Below are 21,028 nucleotides of genomic sequence, written 5' to 3'. Positions count from 1 at the left end.
GGCGACCGAGGTGGGCGAAGAGAGGGCGCGCGGCACCCTCTTGACGGCCGGCGGCGCCCGCGGCCCTCAGCATGTTACGCGAGGCGAGGGTTTTCCTCCCGCCCGTGGGCTGAGGCGGCGCCGGCGGCGGCAGGAGAAGCGACATGCACCTGCCAGGCGCGGCTTAGAGGACGCGGCAGGCGGCGAGTCCCGGCCGCCCGCGGGAGGGTTTGTTTCGCCCGGACGCCGCCGCCTCCCGTCTCCCGCCGCCGCCGCCGCCGCGGGCCCGAGCGGAACGGCGGGGTGGGCGCCCCGACATGGCGGCCCGGAGCGCCCCGAGCTGCCACCTGCGGCTCGAGTGGGTGTACGGCTACCGGGGCCACCAGTGCCGCAACAACCTCTACTACACGGCGGCCAAGGAGATCGTGTACTTCGTGGCGGGCGTCGGCGTGGTGTACAGCCCGCGGGAGCACCGGCAGAAGTTCTACCGGGGCCACAGCGACGACATCATCAGGTACGGAGGGGCGGGGGCGGCCGCCGTCCCCTTGACACCAGCGCGCCGAGTTTGCACTTGCCGGTCCTTCTGGGTGCCCGTGACCCGCTCCTTCAGGGCGCATCGCCCGGGAGAGAAACCCGCAGCCATCTGGTCCCGAATCCGCCCTGTTAACACCGGAGAAACGCCTTTCCCCTCCTTCGCGTTCTAGAGTCTCTCCCTCTCGGTCTGTGCGGTGACACCAAGTCCGCTTATCCACTGGGCGCTCGGTTTTCTGGCTGTGTACCCTTCTTCTTCCATCAAATTTGTGAAATGTACGAAAGGTTATTTTGGTAGCATTTTACTCCTTTAAATCCCTTCGTTGATTTCTTATTCAACGAATTCTTACAGTGCCCGAGGGAAGTCCTTTACCTAGTAGAGGACTGATAAAAGTCCCCTAAGCTCTAGGCTGGTCCTGGGGAGCGCGCCCAGGATGGCATCCTGGAGGGCTCTCATCTCTTGGCCATAATGATTAGTTGAGGTTTCACTCCCTGCTGTTATCAGCAGATAGAAAAGAAACCCTGGCAACCCTCAGACAATTCATTGGACTTTAAAATGTGCACACCTATAGGCAGTTTGGGGATAGGTTTGATCCGAAGAAGGTGCTAAAAATAATTCTGATTTCCAATTCTGTTTCCTTTTCAATAAAGCAATGCTAAATAAATATACTTTTTGTATTTTTGACTTAAATCACAGTTTTGTCTTCATTTTAATTCTTTTGTGGGCAGCATCTTAAAGTTGGTCCCAGTGCTTGTTTACATTTCTTTAGTGAGCGGTGTATTTGAAATGTAATTATCAATCAGTGTCTCAGCAGAACTTTTGTGGCAAATAAAGTTAAAAGCTGCAGAAATTATTCTTGTCCATTGATTATTGTCTCAAGCACAGTATATTTGTCGTTGATGATGGAGAATGTGTTTTAAAACATTTTGAGACTATGTGTGTGTTTGTGTGTGTGTGGGCGCGCACTCGCGCTTGCTTCTTCCGGGTTTTTTAAAAGAGATTCTATGATTGGATTTGGTTACTCAGTTTTATCCACATGTCCATTTTCCACAGGATTTAAATTGTGCATTTCAAATCCAGTATCATGGTTTGATGTCTTGTAGGCAAAAAACTCTGGCACTTAAATTCTGTAAATAAAGAAGATCTTCTATTTTGCATGTCTGTACGTTTATGCTCTGTAAGAGGGAAAAGGAGGCCTAGGACAAACAATAGGTAGGGCAAGATGGAGTAAAGATAAGGAGACCAGAAGCCGAGATTGTGGAGTAGGAAATGAGATCGTGTTTTGGGTTCGGTTGTTTGTTGTTATTCACCCCAAGAGTAGAATTTACCCCAGTTCTTTGTCTTTTTCCCTGATCCTTTCCAGTTTCTCTCTTCTTTTCCATGTGTTAGTTCTCTGACAGTTCAGGGGATAGTAAGTAGCCTTATATAGTTGAAGAAGCCTTGACTGAAGCCCTCCTCCAGATAGTCTCTTAGGTTCGATTCAGTAGGTGGGGTAGGTAGGTGTGAAGGATTTTGAGGTGCACTTCTGTTGTTTTTACTACTTGGTAGTTGAGAGTAATATGGTATGAAGATCTTCTGAAACTAGATATGATTTATTTGATGGGGTAAATGATGTTTTGTTTATTCTTCCAGCAGTAATTTGAAGCTATATTATGTCACACTGCTTGAATTTTTATAATTGTGTTTTAGTAAATTGTAAGGAGGTGATGCTTTGCCTTCCTTTGGTATATAATATATACATAGTTGCACAACCATATATGTAGTATCTCAACGTGTTTCAAAAGTGAGATTACTCTAATTTTTGTCATAATTGGATACTAGCTTATGATTTTATGCAAAGGATTCACCCTTAAAATAATTTATAACAATAAAAAGTTTTCTTGAAAATTTCAATGGGGTAGTAAAATCTGAATATATAGCATCCTGAAATTGTGGCACAAATTTAGTACAGTACTAAGACTATAACTTAGAAATCGCTCAAACTGTTTTGGAAATTTTTTTTCATACAGTAATGGTAGAGATCATTCTTGTTTGTGAAATAGATCAGGAAAATGTTCAAAGCTTTCAAATTTGTTTCAATTCAGTGTTTGAAATACAAATATAGTTACTACTCCAGTAATTTTTCAATTCTGTCACAGCAGAAAATGTAATATTCATAAATGTGATGGCATGGTGGAAAACTGTTGCTGTAATGTTAGCCTTATTAGTAAAAAGTATAGTTTTTATCATCTGTTTTGTTTTCATACTTGCTTGAAACTTAGGTAAAACATATTAATTGAATATAACTTCGTCTGAAGCTGACTATACCAGAATGAGCAAGTCGTTGTCTTTAGGTTTTGAAAGTGTAGGTGCCATATTGGTTGTAGACTAGATAATGATCAGTTGCTTACCAGTTCTATCCTCTTACTACATCTAGCATTGCCAATGTTGGTGCCACATGACTTTATCATTTTGTCTGCATTGCATGTAGTTGTCTTCTTTTTATTAGGTATGTATATATATATATAGTAATTTGTCCTTTAGTTATATTTATTTCAGTATTACTGACTTATGTAGGAATTAGTTTCACTGTAGAAATAACACAGGAATTTTAGAGTCACTTTTTCTTTCTTAATGGTTTTTTTTCCTGTGTCCCAAGTTATATTGATAAAATTCTCTAGTTATTAAGTGTTTATTACAGGCTTAAGACTAAGTTATAAAATAGACTACTAGTAGTTTTAATATACGATGAACATCTGTAGCTTGGTCTATATTTTGAAACTTTTGCCAGCTGTCTTCCCAAAGGATACAATAGCTTTTAAAATTAATTTTCTAGATACTACCCATCAACACATTTTTGAAAAGTTTGTGCTTGAAGTAGTGAACGTTATTGATAGTTTTCAAGTCATATATCACCAGTGAAGACCATTGATGGAATGTAGTTAGCTTGGTGCATTTTGTTACTACTTTTTTTTCCTTTAGACAAAATGAAAGGTGTAGTAGCTCTTCAATTGTGGTAGGTGGTGTTTTGAAGAAAGAAAACTGATCAAGCTTCATCATAATCTAGTAAAAGTGGTTTTTAACAGCTCTGTATTTATAGTATGGAAATTTCATTTATTCAACACAAATCAAAATTGTCTTGAAAAAGCGTTTCAGAATGTATGATGTCTCCATGGTGGATCGGTACTTTTTGTGTTTATGGGTTGAGGGTAGCAACTTTTTAAGGTCTGGCAGGAATTGCTGCAAACCTACTTGTTGTCTACTTAATGTTTCCAGATATATGGTCAATATTTCCCAAACTTGACTGATCAACAGAATCAGGAGCTTTTTGCCAGTTTAAGGAGCTTTTTGCCAGTTTAAGGAGCTTTTTGCCAGTTTCTAGCCTTTTCATCAAATGCGCTAAGCTAGAATCCTCTAGAGCTGGATCCCAGAAATTTGTTTTTCAAACAGTGCCCCAGATGATTCTGTTTAGGAAACACGTTGCCAATCTGTATCCCAAAACATGCATGCATAGAATTCTTAAATAAGCAGTTTGAGAAATGGGTAGAAACCCTCCCCTCAAACCTGATACCAGAATTTTCTTAAGCATTGTGTAATATCTAGAAGCAATACTTCAGAAAGTATTAGATTACATACAGATTTAGTAAAATGTCCCTGTGTTTAAGTAACTAGAATTGGTGACCTGAACTTTCACAGACTGTTTAATAATTCTGTTCTGTAAGATTTCACTTTATGTACTTGGATATCAAAATATTTATGGTTGTTTTTCAAATACTGCAGTTTAAGAGATAAAATTAAGATGTTTTCAGTCAAAGGTTTGAATTATCCAGAATAATAGTTCAAATTGTCATAAATGTACATTTAATGTATCTTTATTATTTACTTGGGGAAAAGACAAATTTTACATTTGTGTTATAATAACTTTTCCTTTATTATTTTATAGTGTCTAATATATAGATAACTAGTAAAATATATTTGGATATAAATTAAGGAAAACATGGTAAATAAATTCTTTGAAGCTATTAAGAAGTAATAGTTTCTTAGAAACTATTAAGAAATAAGAATAGTTTCTTAGAAACTATTAACTTACTGTTCTTTCAAGGTCTTTTCACTCATCAAAGAAATATTTATTGAACATCTTTGTGGAAGGATCCCAGCTTTAAGGTATTAGGAGTTTAAGACACTATCAGTCAAGTAAAGAATCACTTAGAATACTATGTGTACTGTGGATAGTGGTATGTACATGGGCACATAACAGTTACAGTGATGTTACCTAGTGAATAGAATACCTAAGCTGTCTGGATCTTTAAGGAAAACAGAGAAGTCGTCATCAGAAGAAATGAGTGAAGGCATAGCATTTTGAGACGAGGTAACATCATATGCAATCGTCTTACGTTAAGAGAAAATATCTGAAAAAGTTGTTTGTACTATCTTCAGTTCTTTTTCTCCCATTCAGTCTTAGCTCTATTCTGTTTCACCCTAGCAACTCTTGTCAAGGTCACCAGTGACCTCCACAGTGCTATATCCAGTGGTCAATTCTCTGTTCTAACCTTATTTGATTTATCATCATCATTTGCCACAATTGGTTATACCCACCTTCTTAAGACACTTTCTTTTTTTTTAAAGATTTTTTTTTTAATGTGGACCATTTTAAAAATCTTTATTGAATTTGTTACAATATCGCTTCTGTTTTATGTTTTGGTTTTTTGGCCCCGAGGCATGTGGGATCTTAGCTCCCTGACCAGGCATCGAACCTGCACCCCCTGCATTGGAAAGCGAAGACTTAACCACTGGACTGCCAGGGAAGTCCCTTAAGACACTTTCTTAATTGGTGTCTGGGAGACATCTTAGTGTAAAAATAGGTATTTCTTGCTTTACTTATTCTTTCAGCAAATATTTATTGAGCACCTATTAGTATTTACCAGGGACTATTTTTAGCACTAGAGTTATAGTGGTGAACCAAGCAGGTGAAATTCCCAGCCCTCATGGAAACTGTATCTACTGGGGGGAGATAATAAACAAGGTAAATTTCATATTTATATACATAATAAATATGTATATAGTGTGTACATATACATGTTATCTATTATTTTTGTATATATAGTGTGTATATCTATCTATATCTATATAGTATGTAAGGGCTAAGAAAAAACAGGAAAGTGAGATAGAGACTACTGGGAAGAGTTTAGATAGGTGTTTGGATAGGGTAGCCAGGAACGCCTCACTGTAAAGTATACATTTAACACTTGAGTAGAGACTTGGAGGTGAGGGAATGTGCTGTGTGGCTATGAGGGAAGGACATTTCAGTCAAAGGGACTATCAAGTTCAAAAGGCCTGAAATGGAATGCCTCATGTGCTTGAGGAACAATATGAAAGCGTGGCTGGAGTGCAGTGAATTCACGTGAAAGTAGTAAAGAAATGAGGTCTGATGAAGTAATGGTGGTGGGAACAGATTGTGTACGACCTTACAGGCTTTTGAGAGGATTTTAGCCTTCCCATCTGAGGGAGATTAGAAGCCATTGGAGCAATTTAATCAAATTAGTGACATAATTTGAGTTAATGGTTTAACAAGGTCACTCTGGCTCCTATTTTGATGACAGACTGAGGGAGAGGGATAGGATGGAAGCAGAGAGACCACTTAGGGGACTGTTCTAAGACATATTGGTGGCTTGGACCAGAGTGGTTACAGTGGAAGCAGTGAGAAAGGATTAGATATATTTTGAAGATAGAGGCAACATGATTTACTGATGGACCAGGTATAAATTGTGACAGAAAAGAAAGGTCAATGGTGATTGCAGTTTTTGGCCAGAACACCTGAAAGAATAGAGTTGCCAATTACTGAATTAGCAAAGACTGGCAGGAGCAAATTTTCTGTTTTGGGAGAAAGGGAAGATCATGAGCTGTTTTAGAAGTGTTCTGTTTTAGATGCTAATAGACAACCAAGTGGGGTTGTACATTAGGCAGTTAAACATGCATGTCTATAATCCAGGGAAGCATTCTGGGCTTTGAGTGTTATCAGCATCTAGATAGTATTTAAAGCCATGAGCCGGGATGAGACTACTGAAGGAGTGAGTATGGACAAAGAATCTGAAAAATGGATTCCCGCAGCCCTCCAACATTTAAATATAGGGGAGGTGAAAAAGAACTGACAAAAAAGTGGCTAGAGAGGCAGGAGGAAGACCAAGAGAGTGTGGGGTCATAGAAGTCAAGTAAAAAGAGTTTTTCAGGGAGAAGGAAGTGATCAGCTGTATCAAGTAAGGTGAGTAGAGCTTCGCGTTAGTGGAGATGTTGGCTGTTTTGCAATAATTACATTGTAATCACGAGACTGTCCAGGAGACTGTGTATGTTCAGGTGATCAGGGAACAAAGAAAGAAGTCATCAAAATGAGTCATGTCATTATTAGTATGCAAAACTGGCCTCCTTGAAGATTTGCTCCAGCAGCTTCTAGTTTGCCTGGTTATTTAAAAAATGGCAGCTCTAGATCCCTGCTGTTCAAAGATGTGGTCCTTAGACCAGCAAGAAATGCAGGTCTCAAACCCTACCCCAGGCCTACTGGATTAGACTCTGAATTTTAACAACGTTCTCAGGTAATGTTTTGGGTTTAAAATATTAAAGTTGTGGGTTTTAATATCAAAGTTTGAAAAGCACACTCTCGATCAGTGGTTTTCAGTGTGGTCCTTTAACCAGCAGCATTAGTATCACCTGCTAATGCTAGCATTCGCACTTAACTAGGTGTTAGAAATGCAAATTCTTGAGCTTCACCCCAGACCAAATCAGAAAATCTAGATGGGGGGCCCAGCAATCTACTTTAATCACCTACATGTGATATTGATGTATTCTAAAGTTTGAAAACCATTGCTCTAGATTCTTGATTTTCAAACCTGGCTGCATATTAGAATTACTTGGAGAGTTAAAGCAAACATAATAAAACCACCAACGGCTGAGTCTCATCCCTAGAAACTTCCATTTAATTTATTTAGGGTGGGTCTCAGGTATAGTTTCTTTGTTGCTGTTTGCTTCTGTTTTTAAGCTTCCTAGATGATTCCAATAAGCAGCCAGGGTGGAAAACCACTGCTCTAGATATAGAAGTAATCCATGGTAGTGGGTTGGGAAGTCAAACTCAAAAAACTCAGGGCCTACCCAAATTTATTCATTTATGCATTATATCACATTATATATGCGTTATATCACATTATATATGCATTATATCACAATATTGATCATTTACCAAGTATTGAGACCCCTTTAAAAATTTGGGCCTATTACCTAAGGTCCATTTGGAGATTTTTTATCAAAAGAAGCAACCCTTTGTATTGTTTTCCATTAATGGATCTGCCCAGTGTCATCAGTGGCTGAAAACATGAAAAGACAGATACCTTGCATCATCAGTCCAGAAAGATGCTTACTCACTGGGGACCTGGAAGGTTCACTTAATGGGCAAAATTATGTGCATCCTGGATGGTACCAACTGAGGTGTAACTCCACGCCCCAGGTGTTGATTTCAGCAGACTCCTAGATCAGTTGTAGTGGGTTTGGGCCAATGATTTGGACCATGGAAAGCCCAAGATTGTCCATTAATAAATTTCCATTTTGGAACCAGGATCTGCAGTCAGAAATAGACCAAATATCCAGTATGTTAATATTTGAAGAAGCATCTAAACGCCCCTCAGAAGGACAGATCATCCCCCCTCTATGAAATTCTAAAGTGGACATATTCACAAGGACAGTTGAAATAGCACCCTAGATTCATGTCCAGTGAGGGCAAGGTAGCTGAGACTGCATGTTGCCACTGACAGCTGACTGGCTTCTCTTTAGGCCAGCAAGTGTCCTCCATTGTGTCTTCAGTATGAATCAATATTCTGAAACAGTATAAGGACTGGCAAGGGGTTACACCTAGCCAGTGTAAACAAGCTGCCTTGGCTGCAGTGGTATCTATTCTAATTATAAGGTGGCACATGGTATCACCATATTGGCCAAAGACAGCAAGAACTTGTATGAAAGGCTTAATAGATCCTGGATTTCCTGTCTACAATATCACCCTCTGTGTATTGGATTATTAAAAGATCAAGGGAAATATAGTGCCCACCTTACAACACTGGCATGCATATCCATCTGTATTAGTAAGCATAGCAGAAAAATACTAAAAAATTCTTGGAATGAGGGGATAGGCAATGGGACTGAAGATGGACATTGGACCCTGGATCTAGCGGTTTTTGAGGCCACAGGCAGGCTCAATTCATCATAACACCACTAAATTCTAAAAAAAATTTTGTTTTGGGATGGGTGGTTCATAATGCTGATTGGCTAATAAGAGGTTGTGATTGTAGGAGGTGTTAACTCATTTCACTCTAAAAGTTACCTTGTTCTTCACAATCAGGGAGAGATACCTGATTTTACTTTAATACAGGGGCTGGGGATATAGAAACAAAGCAAAGAGGTTGGATGTGAGGTCAGAATTCTGGATTGTATCATTGCCAAGGTATAGATGGGTGTTCAACCTCTCAATGGAGCCCAAGAAAGGGAGAGGTCATAGTCATGGGTGCTGGAAACATGGAATGTGTGGCAGAACAGGAGCACCTAATTGAACTTAAAGGCCCAGAAATAAATTTTTGTTAAGAGAAGTGTATATAACCTGTTCCTCAAATCAGTTAGAAGAACTGAGATGCATGGTTGCCATAGGTCTCTTTGTTGAGGAAATCCTGCTGCTCTTTCTGTTCCTGGGAATCACGTACCTATTTCACCTCCCAACCAAAGAGGACATTCATTCTTTATCTTTTTTTCATTACTATGAGAGGACTTTCTTTCCTGGTCAGGAATACAGTACTAGACACTACTGCCTCTGGTGTGGAAGCTCACATTACATATTCATTTCAATCTATGGAGAGTAATGACAATTGCCACAGGCAGTTACTCCTAAGAATTTTGCAATTTTTACTCAGTATGATGTTGATTGTGATAATATTAAATTAGCCACAAGATGATGGTGTAACCAGGTCTAACCACCTCAGTGTCCATATTTTTACAGATATTAAGGTTGATCAGGAAGCAGGGTATAATTCCCAATTAGGAGTGGAAAGTGGAAGGCTATTTTAAGTCTTAGAACATAGGTGACAACTAATTACAGAGTCCACAGACTGGTCATCATTACCTGGTTGCAGTGTGACTTTTCTAATTATTAGTTAACCCGTGGACAATGTATATAACACACAAAGCACCAAAGAGGGTGGCACTACTAACATGGTAAGAAGTTTTACCAGAGTCTGGATATTAGATTTAGATTGCAAGTTGACATGCACCTGCAAAAGACAATTTTTGCAGCATACAAAGAGACCATGTAGGAGTCTGAAATTGACATAATAGGGAATATGAGAGGTTTGGTAGGTCCCCTCTTAGAGGGTGGTTATTACATTTTAAAAATTATTGATACATATTTATAATAGAAAAATATAGAAAAAGGAGAAAAAATTTACCCACAGTCTTGTAACCTAGAGATATTACTATTGTGTTTTAGATTAGTTTTTTTGAAGTCTTTATGATACATGTATCATAAGACTTTAAGACTTTATTTTTTTAGAGCAGTTTTAGGTTTACAGCAAAAGTGAGAGGAAGGTGCAGATTTCCTATATTCTGCTGCCCCCACACATGCATTGCCTCCCCATTATCAACATCGTTCACCAGAATGGTACATTTTATCCAAAGAAGAACCTATATTGACACATCATAATCACTCAAAGTTTATAGTTTACCTTAGGGTTCACTCTTGGTGTTGTACATTCTATGGGATTGAACAAATGTTTAATGACATATATCCATCATTATCGTATCATACAGAGTATTTTCACTGCCCTAAAAATCCTCTGCTCTGCCTGTTCACATACTGCCCCTCCCTGCAACAACTGATTTTTTTTTCCTTTTTTTAAATTGGAGTGTAATTGCTTTACAGTGTTGTATTAGTTTCTGCTCTACAGTGAAGTGAAGCAGCTATATGTATACATATATCCCCTGCCTCTTGGACCTCCTTCCCACCCCCACATTCCACCTATCTAGGTCATCACAGAGCACCGAGCAGAGCTTCCTGTGCTTTGTAGCAGGTTCTCACTAGCTATCTATCTTATGCATGGTAGTGTATGTAATTACTGACTCTGTAGTTTTGCCTCTTCCAGAATGTCATATGGTTGGAGTCATATAGTATGTAGCCTTTTCAGATGGCCTTCTCTCACTTAGTAATATGTATTTATGGTTCCTCCATGCCTTTTCTTGGCTTGATAGCTCATTTCTTTAGTGCTGAATAATATTGTATTGTCTGGATTGACAATTGTCTTTGACATTGTCTTTCACAGAGCAGAAGTTTTTTATTTTAATGAAGTCCAGCTTATCAGTTATTTCTTTCATGGATCCTGTGTTTGATGTTACAACTAAAAAGGCATCACCAAAACCAAGGTCATCTAGGTTTTCTCCTATGTTTTCCAGGAATTTTACAGTTTAACATTTAGGTCTCTGATTCATTTTGAGTTAATTTTTTTGAAAGGTATAAGGTCTCTGTCTAGATTCACTTTTTACATGTAGATGTCCAGTTGTTCCAGCACTATTTGTTGAAGGAGACTATCTTTGCTCCATTGTATTGCCTTTGCTCCTTTGTCAAAGATCAGTTGATTATATTTATAGGGGTCTATTTCTGGGCTCTGTATTCTGTTCCATTGGTATATTTTGCCTACTCTTTTGCAAATACCATATTGTCTTTTTTTCCTTCAAATTTTATTAAGTTTTATTTATCTTATAAGTGGAAGTTTGTGTCTTTTGATCACCTTCATCCAATTCCCCCCCACCCCCCCGCCTCTGGTAACCAGAAATTTGATCTCTTTTTCTGTGAGTTTGTTTGTTTTTGAAGTATAATTGACCTGCAATACTATGTTAGTTTCTGTTACACAACATAGTGATTTGATATTTCTATACATTTCAAAATGATCACCATGATAAGTCTAGTTAATATGTGTCACCACACAAAGATACTACATAGTTATTGACTATATTCCCCACACTGTACATAGCATTCTGTGCATGTGTGTGTGTGCGCGCATGTGTATGTATGATTACTTGAAGTTACTGATCTCTTAAGTTCAAACTCACTTTAACAACCCTGCATTTTTACCCTCCCTCCGCATGTTTACTGTTTTTGACATCATATTTTACATCTTTTGTTTTATATCTTTTGTGTATCCCTTAACTACTTATTGCAGATATAGATGATTTTATGACTTCTGTCTTTTAATCTTCTTACTATGGCTGATTTACTACCTTTACTGTATATTTGTCTTTACCAGTGAGATTTTTTTCCTTTCACAATTTTCATCTTTCTAGTTGTAGCCTTTTCTTTTTCACTTAGAGTTGTCCCTTTAACATTTCTTGTAAAGCTGGTTTAGTGGTGCTGAACTCTTTTAGCTTTTGCTTGTCCATAAAACTTTTGGTCTCTCCATAAAATCTGAACACAAGCTTTACCAGGTCGAGTATACTTGGTTGTAGATTTATCCCTTTCATCACTTTAAATATATCATGCCACTCCCTCCTGGCCTACAGAGTTTCTGCTGAAAGGTCAGCTGATAGCCTTATGGGAGTTCCCTTGTACATAAATTGCTACTTTTCCCATGCTTCTTTTAACATTCTCTATCTTTAATTTTTATGTCTTGGTGTGGTCCTCTTTGGATTGATTCTCTGTGGGACTCTCTGTGCTTCCTGGACCTGGATGTCTGTTTCCTTCTCCAGGTTAGGGAAGTTTTCAGCTATTATATCTTCAGATATGTTCCCTGCCACTTTCTCTCTTTCTTCTCCTTCTGGGACCCCTATAATTCAAATGTTAGTATGCTTGATGTCTCAGAGGTCTCTTAAGCTGTCCTCATTTCTTTTTATTCTTTCTTCTGTTCAGCTTAAGTGATTTCCACCACTTTGTCTGCCAGCTCACAGATCCATTCCACTGTATCATTTAATCTGTTGATTCCTTCTAGTGTATTTCTCCATTTCAGTTATTGTATTCTTCAGCTCTGCTTGGTTTTTCTTTATATTTTTAAACTCTTTGTTAGAAACTTTTAACTTCTCACTCTGTTCACCCAGTTACTACTTTGAACTCTCTATAAAGTAAATTGCCTATTTCCTGTCACTTAGTTCTTCTGCACCCTAACAGCACAATCCCCCCTGGTCACCAGAGCTGTATGCTCTAGGGGGTGCCTGCTGTGTGGGCTGTGTGGGTCCTTGTCTTGTGGCACACTGACTACTATGGGAGTCTGGTAGGTGTGGCTGGTCCACACTCCAGTTAGTTGCCAGGCACTGCCTTGTGTAGAGGATGCTGGCCACTGGTGGGCAGGTCTGGGTCATGAGGCTGCTGACTGTGGCCCAGTGGTCCTGGGGCTAGTGCTAGCCCACTGGTGGTTGGAGCTGGGTTCTGGAGTGGGTATGGTGCTGGGGTCTTCCAGATATAGTGTCGGCCTGCAGGTAGGTGGGGCCAGTTCCAGACATAGCTGGCTTCAGGGTCTGGGGTGTCCCAAAGCTTGTGTTGGCCCACTGGTGAGAGGAGCTAGATCCTGGGACAGCTGGCTGAGGGGTCCAGAGTGTCTTGGAGCTGCTATCAGTCAGCTGGTGGCAGGGCTAGGTCCTGGGGTCTCTGGCTGCAAGGCCTAGGTGTTGCAGAGCTGGTGTCGGCCTGCTACTGGGTAGGGCAGAGGCCCAGGGGATTCCAGGCTAGTGCCTGTTCACGGGTGGGCAGAGCTGGGGGTCCCAGAGTTTGTGTTTCTGCCCACTGGTGGCTGGGGCCGGAGCCCAGGGTATCCTGGGACTGTTGCCTATCCTCTGGTGGGTGAGGCTGGTTCTGGGGCTAGTGCTGCCCACTGGTGTGCATGGCCGGGTCCCGGGCCCTCTGGTAAACAGTGTTGGGTCCCAGGGTGACTGTGGCTCAGGGGACCTTAAGGCAGCAAGCCTGCTGGTGGATGGGGCTGTGTCTCTGCTCAGCTAGTTACTTGGCCTGAGGCATTCCAGTATTGGTGCTGAAAGGCTAGTGGGTAGGGTTGGGTCCTGACACTAATAAGCTAGAAGGAAGGTTCAGAAATGGTGTTTGCCAGCACCAGCGTCCATGTAGTAGAACAGCCTCCCCCAAATGACTGCTACCTTTGTCTTGTCCCCAAGATAAGCTCCAGTTGCCTTCTGCCTCTCTGGGAGGCTCTCCAAGATCAGTAGGTCAGTCTGACCCAGGCTTCTTTCAAATTATTGCTTGTGCCCTGGGTCCTCCTGAAGTGTGTGCGATTTTGTGTGTGCCCTTTAAGAGTGGAGTCTCTTCCCACAATCCTCTGGCTCTCCCAAAAGTAAGCCCCACTAGCCTTCAAAGCCAACGTTCTGGGGGCTCATCTTCCCAGTGCAGAAGCCCCTAGGCTGGGGAGCCTGATATGGTGCTCAGACCACTGGCTCCTTGGGCTGAACCTCTACAGTTGTAATTATCCTCCTGTTTGTGGGTCATCCACCTGGGATTGTGGATCTTGACTCTGCCACATCTCCACCCTTCCTACTCATCTCATTGTGGTTCCTTCATTGTATATTTAGTTGTAGAAGATCTTTTCTGTTAGTATTCCCTTCTTTCTCATCAATAGTTCCTGTGTAAATAGTTGTAATTTTGGTGTGCCATGGGAGGAGGTGAGCTCAGGGTCTTCTGACTCTGCCATCTTGGCCACTCCCCCAGTACCATACTGTCTTGATTACTATAGCTTCATAGTAAGTCTTGAAGTTGGGTAGTGTCAGTCTTCCAACTTTGTTTTTCCTCTTCAATATTGTGTTGGCTTTTCTGGGTCTTTTGCCTCTCCATGTCAACTTTAGAACCAGTTTGTTGATATCCATAAAATAACTTGCTGGGATTTTGATTGAGATTGCATTGTTGGTTCACAACCTCACGAGTTCCCTGAGTGAAATTCTGAACTGGCCCCCATACATAGAGGGCAATGAGGGACTGAAGAAAGGCAGACCACTCCAGTTTGGAAGGTGGCAGTTTTAATAAACAAGGGAACTTACATACAAGGCATGTCTTGGGCAGCTGTGTGACAAGTAGATCTCCGTACCCACCCGCCAGAATCTTAAGCATTTATCTAGAGACCTTAATGGGGTTCAGTCATGTATATAGTCCAGATGGTCTCAATAGCACATTACTTTCTCAAGGCTGTGTCCTTGAAGTGGCTCCTTGTATGAGAACAGTGGGCAGAATGGACATCCCACGGAGAGGGTAAGGAGCCTCTGATTGCCTGGGTCCATTTCTCAGATCAACCAGTGGTCATGCCCTCTCAATGACCTCCTCCAACATGCAGATAAGTTGGGAAGAACTGAGATCTTGGTGGTACTGAGTCTTCCTATCCATGAACATAGAATATCTCTTCATTTATTTGGTTCTTCTTTGACTTCATTCATCAGAGTTTTGTGGTTTTCCTCATATAGGTTTTGTATCTATTTTGTTAGATTTATACCTAAGTATTTCAATTTTTGGTGCTAATGTAATGGTATTGCATTTTAAAAAATTTGTTTATTTTTTATTATTAGTTATCTTAGGATCTTATTAGTTATCTACTTTATACATATTAGTGTATATATATCAATCCCAGTCTCACATTTCATCCCACCACCATGACCACCACCACCCCCACTTCCCCCCCTTGGTGTCCATACCTTTGTTCTCTACATCGGTGTCTATATTTCTGCCTTGTAAACTGGTTCATCTGTACCATTTTTCTAGATTACACACATGCATTAATATACGATATTTGTTTTTCTCTTTCTGACTTACTTCACTCTGTATGAAAGTCTCTAGGTCCGTCCATGTTATCTACAAATGACCCAGTTTTGTTCCTTTTTATGGCTGAGTAATACTCCATTGTATATATGTACCACATCTTCTTTATCCATTCATCTGTTGATGGGCATTTAGGTTGCTTCTATGACCTGGCTATTGTAAATAGTGCTGCCATGAACATTGGGGTGCATGTGTCTTTTTGAATTATGGTTTTCTCTGGGTATATGCCCAGTAGTGGGATTGCTAGGTCATATGGTAATTCTATTTTTAGTTTTTTAAGGAACCTCCATACTGTTCTCCATAGCGGCTGTATCAATTTACATTCCCACAAACACTGCAAGTGGGTTCCCTTTCCTCCACACCCTCTCCAGCATTTGTTGTTTGTAGATTTTCTGATGATGCCCATTCTAACTGGTGTGAGTTGATAGCTCATTGTAGTTTTGATTTGCATTTCTCTAATAATTAGTGATGTTGAGCAGCTTTTCATGTGCCTCTTGGCCATCTGTATGTCGTCTTTGGAGAGATGTCTATTTAGGTCTTCTGCCCATTTTTTGATTGGGTTGTTTGTTTTTTTTGAAGATTAAGCTGCATGGGCTTCCCTGGTGGTGAGTGGTTGAGAGTCCACCTACTGATGCAGGGTACGCGGGTTCGTGCCCCGGTCCGGGGGAATCCCACATGCCGTGGAGCGGCTGGGCCAGTGGGCCATGGCCGCTGAGCCTGTGCATCCGGAGCCTGTGCTCCGCAACGGCAGAGGACACGGCAGTGAGAGACCCGCGTACCGCAAAAAAAAAAAAAAAAAAAAAAGATTAAGCTGCATGAGCTGTTGCTATATTTTGGAGATTAATCCTTTGTCCGTTGATTCGTTTGCAGATATTTTCTCCCATTCTGAGGGTTGTCTTTTCGTCTTGTTTATGGTTTCCTTTTCTGTGCAAAAGCGTTTAAGTTTCATTAAGTCCCATTTGTTTGTTTGTTTTTATTTCCATTACTCTAGGAGGTGGGTCAAAAAAGATCTTGCTGTGATTTATGTCAAAGAGTGTTCTTCCTATGTTTTCCTCGAAGAGTTTTATAGTGTCTGGTCTTACATTTAGGTTTTTAATCCATTTTGAGTTTATTTTTGTATATGGTGTTTTGGAGTGTTCTAATTTCATTCTTTTACATGTAGCTGTCCAGTTTTCCCAGCACCGCTTATTGAAGAGACTGTCTTTTCTCCATTGTAACTCCTTGCCTCCTTTGTCATAGATTAGTTGACCATAGGTGTGTGGATTTATCTCTGGCTTTCTATCCTGTTTCATTGATCTGTGTTTCTATTTTTGTGCCAGTACCATACTATCTTGATTACTGTAGCTTTGTAGTATAGCCTGAAATCAGGGAGTCTGATTCCCCAAGCTCTGTTTTTTTCCCTCAAGATTGCTTTTGCTATTCGGGGTCTTTTGTGTCTCCATACAAATTTTAAGATTTTTTGTTCTAGTTCTGTGAAAAATGCCATTGGTAATTTGATAGGGATTGCATTGAATCCGTAGATTGCTTTGGGTAGTATAGTCATTTTAACAATATTGATTCTTCCAATCCAAGAACATGGTATATCTCTCCATCTGTTTGTGTCATCTTTGATTTCTTTCACCAGTGTCTTATAGTTTTCTTAGTATAGGCCTTTTACCTCCTTAGGTAGGTTTATTCCTAGGTATTTTATTCTTTTTGTTACAGTGGTGAATGGGATTGTTTCCTTAATTTCTCTTTCTAATCTTATATTGTTAGTGTATAGGAATGCAAGAGATTTCTGTGCATTAATTTTGTATCCTGCAACTTTACCAGGTTCATTAATTAGCTCTCTAGTAGTTTTCTGGTGGCATCTTTAGGATTCTCTATGTACAGCATCGTGTCATCTGCAAACAGTGACAGTTTTACTTCTTCCGTTCCAATTTGGATTCCTTTTATTTCTTTTTCTTCTCTGATTGCCGTGGCTAGGACTTCCAAAACTATGTTGAATAACAGTGGCGGGAGTGGACATCCTTGTCTTGTTCCTGATCTTAGAGGAAATGCTTTCAGTTTTTCACCATTGAGGATGATGTTTGCTGTGGGTTTGTCATATATGGCCTTTATTATGTTGAGGTATGTTCCCTCTGTGCCCATTTTCTGGAGAGTTTTTATCATAAATTGGTGTTGAATTTTGTCAAAAGCTTTTTCTGCATCTATTGAGATGATCATATGGTTTTTATTCTTCAATTTGTTAATATGGTGTATCACATTGACTGATTTGCATATATTGAAGAATTCTTGCATACCTGGGATAAATCCCTCTTGATCATGGTGTATGATCCTTTTTAATGTATTGTTGGATTCTGTTTGCTAGTATTTTGTTGAGGATGTTTGCGTCCATATTCATCAGAGATACCGGTCTGTAATTTTCTTTTTTTGTAGTATCTCTGTCTGGTTTTGGTATCAGGGTGATGGTGGCTTCGTAGAATAAGTTTGGGAGTGTTCCTGCCTCTGCAATTTTTTGGAAGAGTTTGAGAAAGATGGGTGTTAGCTCTTCTCTAAATGTTTCATAGAATTCACCTGTAAAGCCATCTGGTCCTGGACTTCTGTTTGTTGGACGATTTTAAATCAGTTTCAATTTCAGTGCTTGTGATTGGTCTTTTCATGTTTTCTGTTTCTTCCTGGTTCAGCCTTGGTAGGTTTTACCTTTCTAAGAATTTGTCCGTTTCTTCCAGGTTGTCCATTTTATTGGCATAGAGTTGCTTGTAGGAGTCTCTTTGGATGCTTTGTATTTCTGCAGTGTCTGTTGTAACTTCTCCTGTTTCATTTCTAATTTTATTGATTTGAGTTCTCTCCGGCTTGTTCTTGAAGAGTCTGGTTAAAGTTTTATCAATTTTATGTTCTCAAAGAACCACCTTTTAGTTTTATTGATCTTTGCTGTTGTTTTCTTGGTTTCTGTTTCATTTATTTCTGCTCTGATCTTTATGATTTCTTTCCTTCTATTAACTTTGGGTTTTGTTTGTTCTTCTTTCTCTAGTTCCTTTAGGTGTAAGGTTAGATTGTTTATTTGAGATTTTTCTTGTTTCTTGAGGTAGGGTTGTATTGCTATAAACTTGCCTCTTAGAACTGCTTTTGCTGCATCCCATAGGTTTTGGATCATCATGTTTTCATTGTCATTCGTCTCTAGGTATTTTTTAATTTCCTCTTTGATTTCTTCAGTGATCTCTTGGTTATTTAGTAACGTATTGTTTAGCCTTCATGTGTTTGTGGTTTTTATGTTTTATTCCGAGTAATTAATTGCTAATCTCATAGCATTGTGGTCAAAAAGATGCTTGATATGATTTCAGTTTTCTTAAATTTAGTGAGGCTTGATTTTTGACCCAAGATGTGATCTATCCTGGAATGTGTTGTGTGTACTTGAGAGGAAAGTGTAATCTGTTTTCGGATGGACTGTCCTATAATTATCAGTTAAATCTATCTAGTCCATTGTGTCCTTTAAAGCTTGTGTTTCCTTATTAAGTTTCTGTCTGGATGATCTGTCCATTGGTGTAAATGAGGTGTTAAAGTCCCCTACTATTATTGTTTTACTGTTGATTTCCTCTTTTATAGCTGTTAGCATTTGCCTTATGTATTGAGGTGCTCCTATGTTGGGTGCATATATATTTATAATTGTTATATCTTCTTCTTGGATTGATCCCTTGATCATTATGTAGTGTCCTTCCTTGTCTCTTGTAACATTCTTTATTTTAAAGTCTATTTTATCTGATATGAGTATTGCTACTCCAGCTTTCTTTTGATTTCCATTTGCATGGTATATCTTTTTCCATCCCCTCACTTTCATTCTGTATATGTCCCTAGTTCTGAAGTGGGTCTCCTGTAGACAGCATATATATGGGTCTTGTTTTTGTATCCATTCAACAAGCCTCTGTCTTTTGGTTGGAGCATTTAATCCATTTACGTTTAAGGTAATTATTGATATGTATGTTCCTGTTACCATTTTCTTAATTGTTTCAGGTTTGTTTTTATAGGTTCTTTTCTTCTTTTGTGTTTCCCCTTTAGAGAAGAGGTTCCTTTCGCATTTTTTGTAGAGCTGGTTTGGTGGTGCTGGATTCCCTTAGCTTTTGCTTGTCTGTAAAGCCTTTGATTTCTCTGTCAACTCTGAATGAGATCCTTGCCAGGTAGAGTAATCTTGCTTGTAGGTTCTTCCCTTTCATCACTTTAGATAAATCATGCCACTCTCTTCTGGCATGTAGAGTTTCTGCTGAGAAATCAGCTGTTGTATGTTATTTGTCATTTTTATATGACAAATGTACGTTTGTATGTTATTTGTCATGTGTTGTATGTTAATTGTATGTTATTTGTTGTTTTTCCCTTGTTGCTTTTAATAATTTTTCTTTGTCTTTAATTTTTGTCAGTTTGATTACTGTGTGTCTCCGCATGTTTCTCCTTGGGTTTATCCTGCTTGGGACTCTCTGCACTTCCTGGACTTGGGTGGCTATTTCCTTTCCCATGTTAGCGGAGTTTTCGACTGTAATCTCTTCACATATTTTCTCGGGTCCTTTCTCTCTCTCTTCTCCTTCTGGGACCCCTATAATGCGAATGTTGGTGCATTTAATGTTGTCCCAGAGATCTCTTAAGCTGTCTTCATTTCTTTTCATTCTTTTTTCTTTCTCCTCTTCCAGGGCAGTGAATTCCACCATTCTGTCTTCCAGGTCACTTATCCGTTCTGCCTCAGTTATTCTGCTATTGATTCCTTCTATTGTATTTTTCATTTCAGTTACTGTTCATCTCTGTTTGTTTGCTCTTTAATTCTTCTAGGTGTTTGTTCTTTAATTCTTCTAGGTCTTTGTTAAACATTTCTTGCATCTTCTCGGTCTTTTCCTCCATTCTTTTTCCGAGGTCCTGGATCATCTTCACTGTCATTATTCTGAGTTCTTTTTCTGGAAGGTTACCTATCTCTACTTCATTTCCTTGTTTTTCTGGGGTTTTATCTTGTTCCCTCATCTGGGACATAGTCCTCTACCTTTTCATTTTGTCTGTCTTCCTGTGATTGTGGTTTTCGTTCCACAGGCTGAAGAATTGTAGTTCTTCTTGCTTCTGCTGTCTGCCTTCTGGTGGATGAGGCTCTCTAAGAGGCTTGTGCAAGCTTCCTGATTGGAGAAGTGTTGGTGGGCAGAGCTGGATGTTGCTCTGTTGGGCAGAGCTCAGTAAAACTTTAATCCACTTTTGTGCTGATGGGTGTGACTGGGTTCCCTCCCTGTTGGTTGTTTGGCCTGAGGTGACCCAGTCCTGAAGCCTACCCACTCTTTGGTGGGGCTAATGGCAGACTCTGGGCGGGCTCACGCCAAGGAGTACTTTCCAGAAGTTACGCTGCCAGCGTCCTTGTCCCTGCAGTGCACCACAGCCTCCCCCCACCTCTGCAGGAGGCCCTCCAACACTAGAAAGTAGGTCCGGTTCAGTCTCCCATGGGGTCACCACTCCCTTCCCTGGGTCCTGATGCACACACTACTTTGTGCGTGTCCTCCAAGAGTGGAGTCCCTGCTTCCCCAAGTCCTGTCGAAGTCCTGCAATCAAATCCCACCAACCTTCAAAGTCTGATTCTCTAGGAATTCCCCCTCCTGTTGCCGGACCTCCAGGTTGGGAAGCCTGACATGGGGCTCAGAACCTTCACTACAGTGGGTGGACCTCTGTGGTATAAATGTTCTCCAGTTTGTGAGTCACCCACCTAGCAGCCATGGGATTTGATTTTA

General features: G+C 40.2%; 1 protein-coding gene across 1 annotated transcript in view; it reads left to right on the top strand.

The window, feature by feature from the left end:
• Positions 1–296: 296 nt before the first annotated feature.
• The window catches only part of EML5 (EMAP like 5), a 159,088-nt gene continuing 138,356 nt past the window's right edge, over positions 297–21,028 (top strand). Inside the window, exon 1 of the mRNA XM_089906279.1 lies at positions 297–493. Within this exon, the coding sequence (XP_089762405.1) occupies positions 297–493 (197 nt within the window). The remainder of the gene's footprint in view (positions 494–21,028) is intronic.

This window comes from Delphinapterus leucas, chromosome 2 (genome assembly GCF_059928025.1).
Source record: "Delphinapterus leucas isolate spDelLeu-1000000601 "Yukka" chromosome 2, BTC_Dleu_Yukka2, whole genome shotgun sequence".
NCBI lineage: Eukaryota > Metazoa > Chordata > Mammalia > Artiodactyla > Monodontidae > Delphinapterus > Delphinapterus leucas.
This window is presented reverse-complemented; position numbering and strand designations above follow the sequence as displayed.